Source organism: Solanum tuberosum, unplaced genomic scaffold (assembly GCF_000226075.1).
Source record: "Solanum tuberosum cultivar DM 1-3 516 R44 unplaced genomic scaffold, SolTub_3.0 scf00331, whole genome shotgun sequence".
Classification (NCBI taxonomy): Eukaryota; Viridiplantae; Streptophyta; class Magnoliopsida; order Solanales; family Solanaceae; genus Solanum; species Solanum tuberosum.
In genome coordinates this window covers 369,203-383,270 of record NW_006239253.1, presented here as the reverse complement: position 1 = coordinate 383,270, position 14,068 = coordinate 369,203, and the positions used below count along the sequence as shown (strand labels likewise).

The 14,068-nt window shown below is 40.0% G+C and overlaps 1 protein-coding gene and 1 non-coding gene across 6 annotated transcripts; one reads left to right on the top strand and one right to left on the bottom strand.

Annotated features, from left to right (window-relative positions):
* The first annotated feature begins 353 nt into the window (after positions 1–353).
* LOC102604907 (uncharacterized) lies at positions 354–9,281 on the top strand. Of its 5 annotated transcripts, none has more exons than XM_015314967.1 (7): positions 1,595–1,663; positions 3,438–3,689; positions 3,778–3,836; positions 4,183–4,232; positions 8,235–8,377; positions 8,470–8,714; positions 9,007–9,281. In XM_015314967.1, exons 2-6 carry the CDS (start codon positions 3,670–3,672, stop codon positions 8,669–8,671), a joined length of 474 nt encoding a protein of 157 aa, XP_015170453.1. In that variant the 5' UTR covers positions 1,595–1,663; positions 3,438–3,669; the 3' UTR covers positions 8,672–8,714; positions 9,007–9,281. The 5 variants fall into 5 exon arrangements, with proteins under 5 accessions (XP_006360705.1, XP_015170453.1, XP_015170452.1 ...); XM_015314966.1 differs by having other exon boundaries at positions 8,998–9,281; XM_006360643.1 differs by lacking the exons at positions 1,595–1,663; positions 9,007–9,281 and adding an exon at positions 354–376 and having other exon boundaries at positions 8,470–8,910.
* A 531-nt stretch (positions 9,282–9,812) lies between these two features.
* On the bottom strand, positions 9,813–9,885 carry TRNAR-UCU (transfer RNA arginine (anticodon UCU)). Its single transcript has one exon. It is a non-coding gene; the product is annotated as a tRNA-Arg (tRNA).
* Between the last annotated feature and the right edge of the window lie 4,183 nt (positions 9,886–14,068).

Genomic DNA, 14,068 nt, shown 5'->3' with positions numbered 1-14,068 from the left:
ACTTAAAATTAAATTTGAACCCACATAAAATCACATATACCCGCAACCCGCCCCGCCCTGCATTAATTTTAAAAAATCCTACTTCAACCGCCCACATCCCACCCGCCCCACACAACCTTAAAACTGCCCCGCCCCACATAGCCTTAAACCCACCCCGCCCCGCCCCATAACGCTATTCACACTTCCTAATACACTGATAATTACCATTGGGCTAAAAAAGTGGGCCGTATAATAATTTTGACCCACTATGTTACACATGTAATCCTATCAAGTGCACTTCCGTAATTATACCTTTTGTAAATAAAAACCTACTTAATTTCAAGTTTTTCCTATTATTCCCAGTTGGTGCTAAGCTTCTTCTGCTTCTCTTTCTCAAGTAAGTTCTTCTTCCTCTTTCGTTTTGGTTCAGTGTTTTGTGACTCTTCTACTACCTTTTGCTTTGCTGCTTTATTTTTAATGGACTAGTTTCTCGATTGCTCCTGTCCTCTGTTTCAATTTTGAAAGTAAAACTTCCACTATTTTTGACTGATTTGTTTTCTGTGCTATGTGTTACCGATGGATATTGAATGTTAATTTACAGTGGTTGACACCTGAAAAATATCATCCGTTACTGGGTAAAAGGAGGGTTAGTCTACTGAAATCCAAAGAGTTCCCCTTTATCAAACTCAACAAATTATCCATTAAGGGCAAATCAACAAACCACCAAAATATAAAACTAAAAATAAATGGAAAAGTTTAACAATTATGTTGAAAACGATTATAATCTCCACACGATTGAACAGAATCAGGGTCATCCTTAGATTAACAACAACAAACAAGCTAAGAAATAGATTTGAAGTGTGTATAATGGAGGGAAGCTAAACCCTTTTGACAAAGAAACAAAACAAAAAAGAGCACGTAAAGTTTAAATCCTAGCTCCGCCTAAGAAAAAGTAAAAAGAAACTAAATCTCCAATAAGAACCAAAAAGGATGTTAATTAGATGCTAAAGTCACAAACTTTATCAAAATATAGACCGTTTTAACATCAATATACATGGACATGGTAATATTAAACTGTCAAATAAGGACTATTTTACCTTAAAATCCAAGACAATTTCCCAAATAATTCACCTTTATCAAACTCAACAAACTAAAAATATGACTTAGTGGTAAGTTGTCTTCAAAGTTTCAATCTGAAAATCGAGGTTGTAAAACTTATAGGGGATAATGGTAATAAGTAAACTAAAATGTGGATTTCTGTAATTTTTCCTAATAAATAATGGTCTATCACTCTTATAACATGTAAAAACTTAAAATTAAATTTGAACCCACATAAAATCACATATACCCGCAACCCGCCCCGCCCTGCATTAATTTTAAAAAATCCTACTTCAACCGCCCACATCCCACCCGCCCCACACAACCTTAAAACTGCCCCGCCCCACATAGCCTTAAACCCACCCCGCCCCGCCCCATAACGCTATTCACACTTCCTAATACACTGATAATTACCATTGGGCTAAAAAAGTGGGCCGTATAATAATTTTGACCCACTATGTTACACATGTAATCCTATCAAGTGCACTTCCGTAATTATACCTTTTGTAAATAAAAACCTACTTAATTTCAAGTTTTTCCTATTATTCCCAGTTGGTGCTAAGCTTCTTCTGCTTCTCTTTCTCAAGTAAGTTCTTCTTCCTCTTTCGTTTTGGTTCAGTGTTTTGTGACTCTTCTACTACCTTTTGCTTTGCTGCTTTATTTTTAATGGACTAGTTTCTCGATTGCTCCTGTCCTCTGTTTCAATTTTGAAAGTAAAACTTCCACTATTTTTGACTGATTTGTTTTCTGTGCTATGTGTTACCGATGGATATTGAATGTTAATTTACAGTGGTTGACACCTGAAAAATATCATCCGTTACTGGGTAAAAGGAGGGTTAGTCTACTGAAATCCAAAGAGTTCCCCTTTATCAAACTCAACAAATTATCCATTAAGGGCAAATCAACAAACCACCAAAATATAAAACTAAAAATAAATGGAAAAGTTTAACAATTATGTTGAAAACGATTATAATCTCCACACGATTGAACAGAATCAGGGTCATCCTTAGATTAACAACAACAAACAAGCTAAGAAATAGATTTGAAGTGTGTATAATGGAGGGAAGCTAAACCCTTTTGACAAAGAAACAAAACAAAAAAGAGCACGTAAAGTTTAAATCCTAGCTCCGCCTAAGAAAAAGTAAAAAGAAACTAAATCTCCAATAAGAACCAAAAAGGATGTTAATTAGATGCTAAAGTCACAAACTTTATCAAAATATAGACCGTTTTAACATCAATATACATGGACATGGTAATATTAAACTGTCAAATAAGGACTATTTTACCTTAAAATCCAAGACAATTTCCCAAATAATTCACCTTTATCAAACTCAACAAACTAAAAATATGACTTAGTGGTAAGTTGTCTTCAAAGTTTCAATCTGAAAATCGAGGATTTGAGTCATACTAAGAGGTAAATTATGAACCACTGTTTCTGCATAATGCCCACAACCAAAACAACTGAGAGGTAGAGGTCTTTGTTTCTTTTAATCTCTTTAGAAGTGAGGGGGAGAGGTAAAAGACTTTGATAAAGTTCGAGTCAATGATTCAAGACTTTATCATAGACCTTAATTATGCTATTGTTATCACCAAAAGACCAGAATGGTGTTGAAATTTGAACTGTTTACAAGGAAATAAATTTCATTTGTAGGAATAGGTTTAGTAATTTTTCAAATTTGTAAAATGAGTAGTAACTCTAGCAAGTAACATCATGTTCCCTTCTTGTTTGGTCAAAATGTGTTCTTACTCTTCCATACAATTCTGGGGAGATCAATCGGGCTGAAATTAATCATTCTAACAAATTTATTGATTCATTATTGTCCAATGATAAGCTCGGAGAACTCAAATTTTATGAAGTTGACAATGGCCAACCTTTGAACTAAACAGCCATATTAGAGTTGTCTGCACTTACTGCATGTTTTTTTATATTGTATGATCTTATTTTTACGAATTGAACTATATCTGCTATTCTACGATGGGGACATCCTCAAGCTCTGCAAAATAAATACAGGAGATGGTGCTTTCTAGAGATCACGTAAATAGCTTAATTTATATTTGTCCTCTTATAATAATTTGCTTGAAATTGTTGTAAAATATAATGTGGACGGAATCGCTAGCTACCTTATTTTAAGCTAAGAGTAGTTTACAAGTTAAAGAGAATGGTGATGAATATGTATTCAATATGATTATAATTAAAATCATAACCTTGTGGAATTCTTATTTAAAATTGTGTCAAGAGGTTTGTTCATGTTACTTTCATGAAGTAATAAATGTGACATTGTTTTGCTCTTTCCCTTGTGACTTTTATCTTCTGTCTGTATTATTCCCCTAGGATGACATAGTTTGCCTTTTATGCTCAGGGAATTAAATTCCACAATTAGTTGTTGCTCTGCTAAATCATTGTGAGCATTCAACATATACATTTGGTCAAAGATTAAAGGAGTTGTAGTAAGCAAACAATAGGCCCAGTTCCAGGCCCAATACAGCCAGTGACCCGTATACAAAATTAGGCCCTTCTTCATCAGTTAGAGTTCTTATTCCTTCCTGAGTTTTTCCTGTGTTTTTACTGCAAAGGCCGCTGCCCTTTGAAGCATGGGGAAGACAACCTCACGGTGAGATCTTTAATGCTAAGCTCTCTTTATCTATTATCCTTTGTTTTCTCTCTCTCATTGTCTTCAACACATTTCGTTTTGTATTTAGTGGAGATGCTGCCGCTCGAGCTGAACGTAAATTCGATAAGAAGCTGGACTTCTATGCTAGTAATTTACTTGACCTTATACTTGTATTTTCTCTAAAAGATGTTTTTTTCTGTGTTATGGCATATCTAATTGTAATTCACATATTTTGATGCAAAAATATGATTCTTCTCTATATTTATTTGGGAAAAAATGCTGATTTTAGTACTTGTATTACCCCCTACGAAACACTGCTTAGTTGGGGATCTGGTTCTCTAGATTCTGGACCATGTATGAGTGATTTCTGAAAAGGAGAAGACTGTTGTTTACTTTCTTCCTGTGTTATTTGTTGATGCTTTTATTTACGGATAGCCATTGCATTCTTCTATGCCTATTTTAAATGGAAAAGTTCGCATGGTTCTTTCTGCAGAGGTTAGACAGACAGTTGCTTCGTTATCTACCAACAAGGCTATTGCTAAGGTTTGTGTTCTTAGCCCTCTTTTTTTTCTTTTTTTTTTTTGTTTCAGAATAATTGGTAATTGTTTTGGGTTATAATCATTGGTGACTTTAATGTTGAGTTTCTAACTTGAGATTTCTGAACAAACTCAATAATAACCAGGGGAACTGTTGTAATACTGCAATCACTAATTGGAATCACAAAGAAAAAACAACTGAACTGATATGGAAGAAAAAATAATAATAATAATAATAATAAGAGATCAGATACAGAAGAAGATAAAGGATGAGAAGATAGAAAACTCCACACAAAAATAACCTGCCCTTACTATGCCTACTCGCTGCTACTTATAACAAACTCACACTCATTACACTGTTTCCCTGCACCACTTGCTCTTCACGTTTTTATCATCGGGCTTCAAAACGAAATCTACCAACCTTTTAGAGGGAATTGTCACGCGCTTGCTCCTTCTAGGCTGAGTAATATCCTTGTCCACCGTGGCTGCCAAGTTGTCCTCCACGTCATCATTTGTGTTCATAACAATCTCTCTGAGAACCTCCTCCTTTTCTTTTTCTATAACTTGCTTGATTTCCTCATCAATCTCATGTTTGGAGGAATTCATTGTTGTTGTAGTTGATTCATGTTCTATGCTTGTCTCGTTGCCTACTCTTAAATTATTTGTCCATGTTGTACCGAGTGTTAGTTGGCCATACTTTTAAGTATTATATCGTCTGAAGTTATTGGAAGTTTCAATAATGAGTTAGGACATGACCTAAGCTGTGTGCAGGACACGGTAATCAGTTTTTGGTCCCGGAATTTATATTTTGTTCAGTGACCTAATTTTCAGTTGTCAAAAAGTCCAAAGCAAATTTCAGATTTACTGGTTTTTAGGTCTGGTACGGCATAGGGACTTTTACATAGGGTTAATGCTACCAAACCCAACTCAGCTAGAAACATACTCCATTTAGTTTTTTTTTTTTTGGTTGTGCTGCTAAAATAGAACCGTAGAAATGAATGATACTCCTAAGATATTTTGCCTCTTATCTATATCCAAAAAAATAGATGAAGAAAAAAGAGTTAGAAGAGAGGCCGACTTTGCTTTCCTGTAAACTGTCTGTTGCACTAGTTTTATATATGGGAAAACATGTTAATCCTGAATGAATGCATGTTTACAGCAGAAATTAGGGGCGTACAGTTTGCTCCCTATATTTGATTTTTAAACTGTGAACAAATAAAAAATTGAAGAAGATTATGCATTGGTGTCTGGTGTCCATATTAATTTTGATGAATTCCTCTAGAAGTGACAGCTTGAGTGAGGTGGTCTAACAAGTCTCCTCTTGATTAGTTGCCACTTACTGCTCTGTTTCTGCTTTTGATACTCTAAATGGGATGACATTCCCAAGAAATCCTGCAAGGTTTTTGGGAAGTCATAGCTTAAGTTGTTTTCACCTCGGTTAATATGTCAATTGAGATACATGAGTGGTTCCTCGAAGTTGATTATTTATGTGCATCACTGTATTTTTTGCAATTCTGAATCTCGATATCTATAGTACCCGGACTTTTAAGTATGTCCTTGGGTTCATTGTCATTACTCTAAGATGCAAAGAAATGTCGAGGTAAGTTCCAGTTGCCAACTTTCTATCCCCCCCCCCCCCCCCCCCCCCCCCCCCCCCCCCCCCCCCCCCCCCCCCCCCCCCCCCCCCCCCCCCCCCCCCCCCCCCCCCCCCCCCCCCCCCCCCCCCCCCCCCCCCCCCCCCCCCCCCCCCCCCCCCCCCCCCCCCCCCCCCCCCCCCCCCCCCCCCCCCCCCCCCCCCCCCCCCCCCCCCCCCCCCCCCCCCCCCCCCCCCCCCCCCCCCCCCCCCCCCCCCCCCCCCCCCCCCCCCCCCCCCCCCCCCCCCCCCCCCCCCCCCCCCCCCCCCCCCCCCCCCCCCCCCCCCCCCCCCCCCCCCCCCCCCCCCCCCCCCCCCCCCCCCCCCCCCCCCCCCCCCCCCCCCCCCCCCCCCCCCCCCCCCCCCCCCCCCCCCCCCCCCCCCCCCCCCCCCCCCCCCCCCCCCCCCCCCCCCCCCCCCCCCCCCCCCCCCCCCCCCCCCCCCCCCCCCCCCCCCCCCCCCCCCCCCCCCCCCCCCCCCCCCCCCCCCCCCCCCCCCCCCCCCCCCCCCCCCCCCCCCCCCCCCCCCCCCCCCCCCCCCCCCCCCCCCCCCCCCCCCCCCCCCCCCCCCCCCCCCCCCCCCCCCCCCCCCCCCCCCCCCCCCCCCCCCCCCCCCCCCCCCCCCCCCCCCCCCCCCCCCCCCCCCCCCCCCCCCCCCCCCCCCCCCCCCCCCCCCCCCCCCCCCCCCCCCCCCCCCCCCCCCCCCCCCCCCCCCCCCCCCCCCCCCCCCCCCCCCCCCCCCCCCCCCCCCCCCCCCCCCCCCCCCCCCCCCCCCCCCCCCCCCCCCCCCCCCCCCCCCCCCCCCCCCCCCCCCCCCCCCCCCCCCCCCCCCCCCCCCCCCCCCCCCCCCCCCCCCCCCCCCCCCCCCCCCCCCCCCCCCCCCCCCCCCCCCCCCCCCCCCCCCCCCCCCCCCCCCCCCCCCCCCCCCCCCCCCCCCCCCCCCCCCCCCCCCCCCCATCCCCACCCACACCCACACACACATTTTCATGCCTCTAAAATGTCAGTGTCAGTTTGTCCCAAATTCTTTCATGTGATTACCCACTTCATGATATTGTAGTTCGTTGCATGATACAATATAAGGAAAACGGTCAAAAATACCCCTCAAGTCATTTATTAGTTAAGTTTATCCTTCGTTATACTATCCAGCTATTTATACCCCTGTCATTACCAAACTTAGCAAATATACTCCTTAATTAGACGGTTTCCCCAAATCAATCAAAATTACCCAATTTAAATTTAAAAAAATTAAAATTACCCGATTCCCTCTTTAACCCGAATCCGACCCACTTAACTAAATAAACCCAACTAATTAAATCCCAAAATCAATTTATCTGATCTTTCTTCGTCTCCTTCCTCCATGAAAATACCATGTCTCGACTGTACCCAAGGGTAGGCCATCCAAAAATCTGTTTTTTGAATTTCCGTTGATCCAAACTTTCTTTTGCAATTTTTACTAGAATCTTTCCTGTTGTTCCTTCGGAAAGGGAGCTCGTTTTGTAAATATTTCATTTTAAGGGCTAACCGGAGCTTTTCCTTTTGCAGTCATTTGTGTACTGTTGTTGGTTCATAGCTCTTTCATTTGTGTATTGTTGTTAATGTTTCCTGGTTATTCTTCTCTGAGTTTGGAGTTCTTATTCGAGTCAAAGCTAATGTATGGCTGAATCTTTGTGTTTGCACCATAAGAAGCTCTTTAGGTTTGTTGAATTAGAAATGACTTATTTTTGTACTATTACAGGCAAAAATTTGACATAAATCCAATGAAAAGTTTTAAATTATTTTGCAGAGAAGTGTAGGATTAAATGGATGACTAGGTAGCCTTTGGCATACTGGAAAGGAAGTGTACAATTAGGTGCAGTAATATAACTTGATCTTGTAAAGATCTTCTAAACGTGAATGCATCCAAATTTGTCCATTACTGTTTGTTGCATTAGAAAAGAAATAAGAGGAATACTATATGGGCTATTGCTATTACAAATATATGAAGTTTTCCATGGAATGAGATGAAGAAGATTGGAACAGATGGGTTTTGAGATTTAATTTGGTATGAATTTAGTTTAGTGGGTCGAGTTTGGGTTAAAGAGGGAATCGGGTAATTTTGGCTGATTTGGGGGAAACCGTCCAGTTGAGGGGTATATTTGCTAAGTTTAGTAACGACGGGGTATAAATAATCAGATAGTATAACAAAGGATAAACTTAACTAATAAATGAAAGTTGAAGGCTATTTTTGATCCTTTTCCCTACAATATAACAGTAATGGTTCTCTATTAATGAATCAAATAGTTAAATTTTACAAGGTAGAATCACATTCCTGTTGATGCTTCTCTTTGAATCTATACCCTATGTTTATTCGACTGAATAATTGTTTGTTTTCTGCCAGAACAAGAAAGTAAGAAGCAGGCAAAAGAAATTGAAGGCGTATGATCTTTCTACACTTACAGAGTTTCTCCCCGACTTGAAAGCCTCTCAGCAACCAAAACCTGCAGAGTTCAAGTTGAAAAGTAAAACTAGGAAAAATTTAGTGTGAGTACTTGAAAAGCTTTGTTTATCATTCAAAGTTCGTCGTCCTTTTTATGATAGAGCAATTTTTTCTTAAGAATGTCTACTTCCAACAGGTTGAAGGAAGACAATCAATTACAAGCTGTTATCAATCATCCTGCTTTCCAGTCAGATCCATTAGGTGCCATTCATCAACATTTGCAAAGCACACAACCTGCTGTAGACGAAAAGCCAAAAATAAGAGAAAATAAGAACGGAAATAGGAAAGGAAAAAAGAAATCTAAAGCGTCAGCCGGGCTACAGTCGATGGAGATCTAATGTGCTCTTGAACTTTTTCGTTTCATTTTTTCTGCTTCTCCCGGTAAGGAATCCCCCATTTTTGGTATGTTGGTCTGTGTTCGTCGCCCTATGGTATAAATAGGGCAACAGTAAGAGGAGTTGGCAAATTTCTTTTTCGTTATTTTCCTCTTGCTCTTTGGTTACTAAAGTTGATCTGTTGATGAACAATTTGCTTGTAAGTTCCTTTTATTGATCACTACAAAGCTTAGTTTATTACATTGGTGCTTTCATTGATCCTATTCCGTGCCTCTCTACCCTTCTACCCTGCTCGATGCTCAATTGAACACCCTCGTTTAATCGTGAAGGTGTTGCAGGAATCCGTGTAGGTGATGCAAGAGAGTCATTGGTCGGAGATTGGATCCCAAGTCGGGGTCAGGACTTTGGGTTGGTTCTCGCCGGAGGTGGTGAGGGTTGGAAGAGAGTTTTGAAAATGTTTTCCTGTTTGGTACATAAGTTATTTTCTTTAAAATTGGAGGAAGATAAAGTCCAATAGAAAACATTGTTTAAGCCACCCAAATATGTGGAGATTGAAAAACATTTTCCTTCGTACTGTACGCACCGAGATTGTTTGGTACATGGGCAAAGAATAATAATTTTGGAATAAAATTTGGGATTAATTTTATCTCATGTTTGATTTTGTGTAAGCATAACTTTTACACCAAGAGGTGGGATTAATTATCCCATAGAAGGTGGGATATCCCAACATTGTACCAAACGATCTCTTAGTGTTACGATGTGTTTATCATCATCTTTTTTTATATGGCAGTAATATATTTAGTTTTTTTGGGTCCTTCTATCATGTGTATATTTTTACTTAGTCCGATCAACTAAGAGCTTGTTTCACCAAACTATAGTTTGTGTCAGACTAAATAGACTAAATAATTTGAAAAATATTTTTCCTAGGTTGTGTTTGATCAATATTATATTTTAAAAACTATTTTGAAGCATCAATTACTAAGTAATTAAAGGGTCATTATCTTTCTATAATACATGATAAAGATCCAACGTATCTTACAAGATGATTTAGAAAAGGATTGACATAGAATCTTATTTCAAAGCAATTTCTGGAGTTTTTCTTTATCCAACGTCTCTTACAAGAAAAGACGTTAAAAAAAATGTACACGCCCAGTGGGAGTCGAACCCACAATCCCTTGATTAGAAGTCAAGTGCCTTATCCATTAGGCCATGGGCGCTATTTTGTGTGTATTGAACAGGGAAACAATACAAAATTAGTATTATAAGAACCAAACTAACGAAACCCAAAAGTCAAACTAGAAAGTAGCACGGAGCTACGAAAAATTAAACTATTTATAGATGCTTAATAAATAATCTTTTAAGATATATATATATATATATATATTAGATGTTTCATTCCCTTTGAATTATTCGTGTGTTTACTTCTTCATATTTTGAACCTCTCAATTAAAATTCTGACTCTGTCATTGCTGGCAAGAATGAATTGACAACACTATTACAACAACCATTGCAAGAATGAATATTAAATCTACCAAACAATAAAAATCTTAAAAGAAAAAAACCATGCTTAAGTCTAGAATGTAGGAAAACTCATACATATATAAATTATTATTATAAAATTATTTACAAAACATACATAAAACATAACTTATGTACCAAACATTCACAATGTATTCAATACAACTTGAAGTTCACACCAAAATTGAAGAAACGGATTCAATACAACTTGGATAGCCGAAAAACCAACCAATAGGAAGTTCACAATTAAGCAAATATATAAAAGCTATTGACATCTTAAACAGTAAAACAAAATCGTTATGACTATGTTACTAACATAAATAACTATAAATGATATTCATCGATAAGAGTTATCTTGACTCCTAATACTAGAAACGATAATAGAGTTGCAGAAACAAGAATCAACTGCAGCTGTCTAACAGTAACAGAAAATAAAAGCCAAGAGACTTTGTTCTGTAAGTTGTATGATAAAGGAATACAAGTAAGGTTTTCCATGTCATATACACAAATCACAAACTTCTTAATTCAAAGAAGCAAATGTTAAATCAATCAGAACAAGTTATTGAACACATTTCTGTTAGATACCTATACGCGTAAAGGTGTCTCATTTGCCTAGGCCCTTATTTCAGGTGTGGGGAAAGAGCGGAAACTTGTGTGATATCAAGAACTAGCATATAAGGTACAGAGGCCATTCAATATGAACTCTAAACTGCTCTTTTGGTCTATTATCTCCTTTCATCTCCGGCAGCACTCCCTAATAATTTGATGGACGATGGTGCTTACGTTCACCAAGAACTTTGACTGGAGATACAACAAAAGAAGTTCTGAACTGTGGCTTGTGAATTGGCCTAGTAACTAAAGCTTTGACAAGTCAATGCAATGGAACTACAGAATGATGTACAGAAAAGTGAATCTTCACAACAGTTTTCAAACTATAGTGACCAATTCTCGTCAAAACCTTAGCTGCTGCAGGTGTAGACATCAAAACAGTCAATTAAGAATACAAGCCTCCAGACACGCCCTCAAAACACGTTGAAGACACACTTCACTTCCATGACACTGAAGCTCTATAACATCTTCTCTATTATATGATTTTGGGGCCAGCATAGGAACCTTATCTACAGGGTTATAATAGAATTAAAGGAAGAAGTGAAGAACCAATTCCTCACAGGTATGAACTTAATAAGAACAGACAAAAGCACTAGAAACAGAAAGGAGATGTTGCAAGAGCTAAATTGAGATATAAAGCAACAAAGGCATCGAACTCTTAAAATCTCCAATGTAGTACAATCTACATGTCAAAATTAAAGAACAAATGCACCAACAAGAAGGGAAAATATAGAGTTTCAAATTATACCTCATCAATCACATTCACGTGAGAATCAGAAACAAAACCATACTCTACGACATGGATCCTAGGCCTCCAATCTGAAGAACTTCTTTTCTTCTTTTTCACCTTGGGATGAACTACGCGACCAACTATAGGCACTGCAGACGGACCAGATAACCGAATAATCCCAACTGCAGCTGCTGGACCACCTAAAGAAGTGATAATAGCAGCAATGGTGCTAGTATTTAGAACCACAAGATTCTCTGCTATAAAAAGATTGAAAGTATAGTTGTAAAACAATTCTTTCAGCACCATAGTAATCTCTGCAACAGAAAGATTGAAATTTTAGCATCCAAAACCAATTTTTTCAGTACTAGAGTACTCTCTGCAATAAAAAGATTGAATTTTTATAAGTCAAAAACAATTCTTTCAGCACCATAGTATTCTCTGCAATAGCAAGATTGAATTTTAGCATAAAAAATCTGTTCTTTCAGCACCAGAGTATTCTATGCAATAAAAGAAACATTAAAACCCAATTCTTTTCGAACCACATCCTAGTTCAACTTTTGATGGACTAAAATGGATTGAGCTAATAAATGAACAGGTCAATAAACCCATCCAAACTTGGACGAGTTGAACGATATATATTTTCATAGGCTAATTTTGACACCTCTAAGCTTTACAAAGGATTCATACAAGCTAATTGATTCATTGATACACTCATATACCTCTTTATAACATTTTTTGGTGAATGGCATACTGGAATGACATGCATAAACTCCCGGTAAGTTCAACATTGCTTAATTTCAGCAAAACCTTCATTGAGAAGAAAGTTTTGAACTATACAATCCAAAAGGTAGCTAACAATCTTTGGTTTATTCACTCTACATTTAACAAGTATATGCAAGTTCGTTCTCTCGGCTGATTTTTCTTTCTCCAAGTTGACGTTACACTTCTTCTCTCCGCTATATATGTGTAATGACCCTCATGGTCATTTCTGTGTCTTGCCTTTTGTGTGTCGTTTAGAGCGTTCCTATAGCAACCCCAAGTCATTTATGACTTGCTGGGACTGACAGTTCGGTCACCTGGTCGTTCGTTTGGTCTTGGTGCGAGTTTTTGTGTTTTGGAGCTTATGAACCTTGAATAATCATTTTCGATCAAAAGTTCAAGGAGATGACATCAGAATCCAATTCTGACGATTCCATCAGCTCCGGAAGGGTCATTTTAGGCTAGTAGCATGGTCGACATGACTCCCGAGGTTTTCAGTGTGAGTCGGTGCGATTAGGCGTTTTAGCCTTTGAAATTTGGCTTAAGTTTGACTTTGGTCAACATTCTGAGTAAACACGCTCGGATGAGAATTCCGTCAGCGTGGTTAGCTTCAGAATGTCGAGTTTGGTTTAGATTGACCCTTCTTTTGTGTCTGGAGGTTTTCGATATCTATCCGAGCCCTTTTGTGGGTTTTGACTTAAAATGGCTTTTGGAAGTGGGACCCACTTTTTATCGAAATGACCTCTGATAGAAATTTCGACTGCGCCGTTGAGTCTGGAATATCGAATTTGGTATGGTTGCATATCTCGTTTGCGTGCACGGGGTTCCGAACGAGTTCGGAGCACCCCGTCGGAGTTTTAAATTTTGGAAAAAATTGCAGATTTTCTGCAATAAATGCAGAAAAACAGCAACATATTCCCCAAACTTAAATCCTCATAACTCTCTCATCTCTCAACCGATTTGGGCGATTCAAAAGGCAAAGTTGTGAGATTTTTCGAGGACAACGTGTTGGTGAGCTCGGATAGTGATTTGGAGTCCCCGTTTGAGGTAATTTTTGAAAAATACCTGCTGCCTCACCCTTTTTGTGAGCCTAATTTTGGAAATTTTTGAGACTTGTTTTCTTAGCCATTTTAGATCCGATTTTGGTGATTTTTGAGGCTATCTTGAGTGGTTTTTCGAGGAGAACATTGTGGTGTTGTTAGATTTTACTGTAGACCGCTCGTTTTTGGTAAATACACTACTGTCCCATTTCTATTTTTGAGAAAATTTGGGTTTTAGTTGCATGTTGATATTGTGTTGTTCCCGAGCCCCGAATTGTGTCCCATTTTGGGACATGAGCTGGGAAAACTGGTTAGGACCCACTTTTGAGGTTAATTTCGAAATTTTCTGCACGGGTCCCACGATTCCTGTTTTGACTCCAAAATTGACCCGTCTCCGTTTGTTGTGATTTTAGTGTCTAAACGAATGTAATAACGTTGTGATTCTATTTTTGATAGCGGGGAAGCGTTTTGAGGACGTTCGGAAAGGGAAAGCTCCGGAGAAGTTATTTTGGAGCTCGTGTGATTGGCCTACAGGTAGGCTACGGTTTTCCTCTCTTAGATTGAACTCGAAAATGTGAATGCATGTTGATTAGTTGGGATTTGGGTTGGGTAGTTATTGAATCATGCATAGGTGATTAGAAATCATGTTTTCGGCCTATTTCGAGAATTATCGGGTAACTGTGAGCATGCTTTGTGTTATTAACGGACCCTCCTCGCTATGTGGAGTACTTGCATGCTTAATTA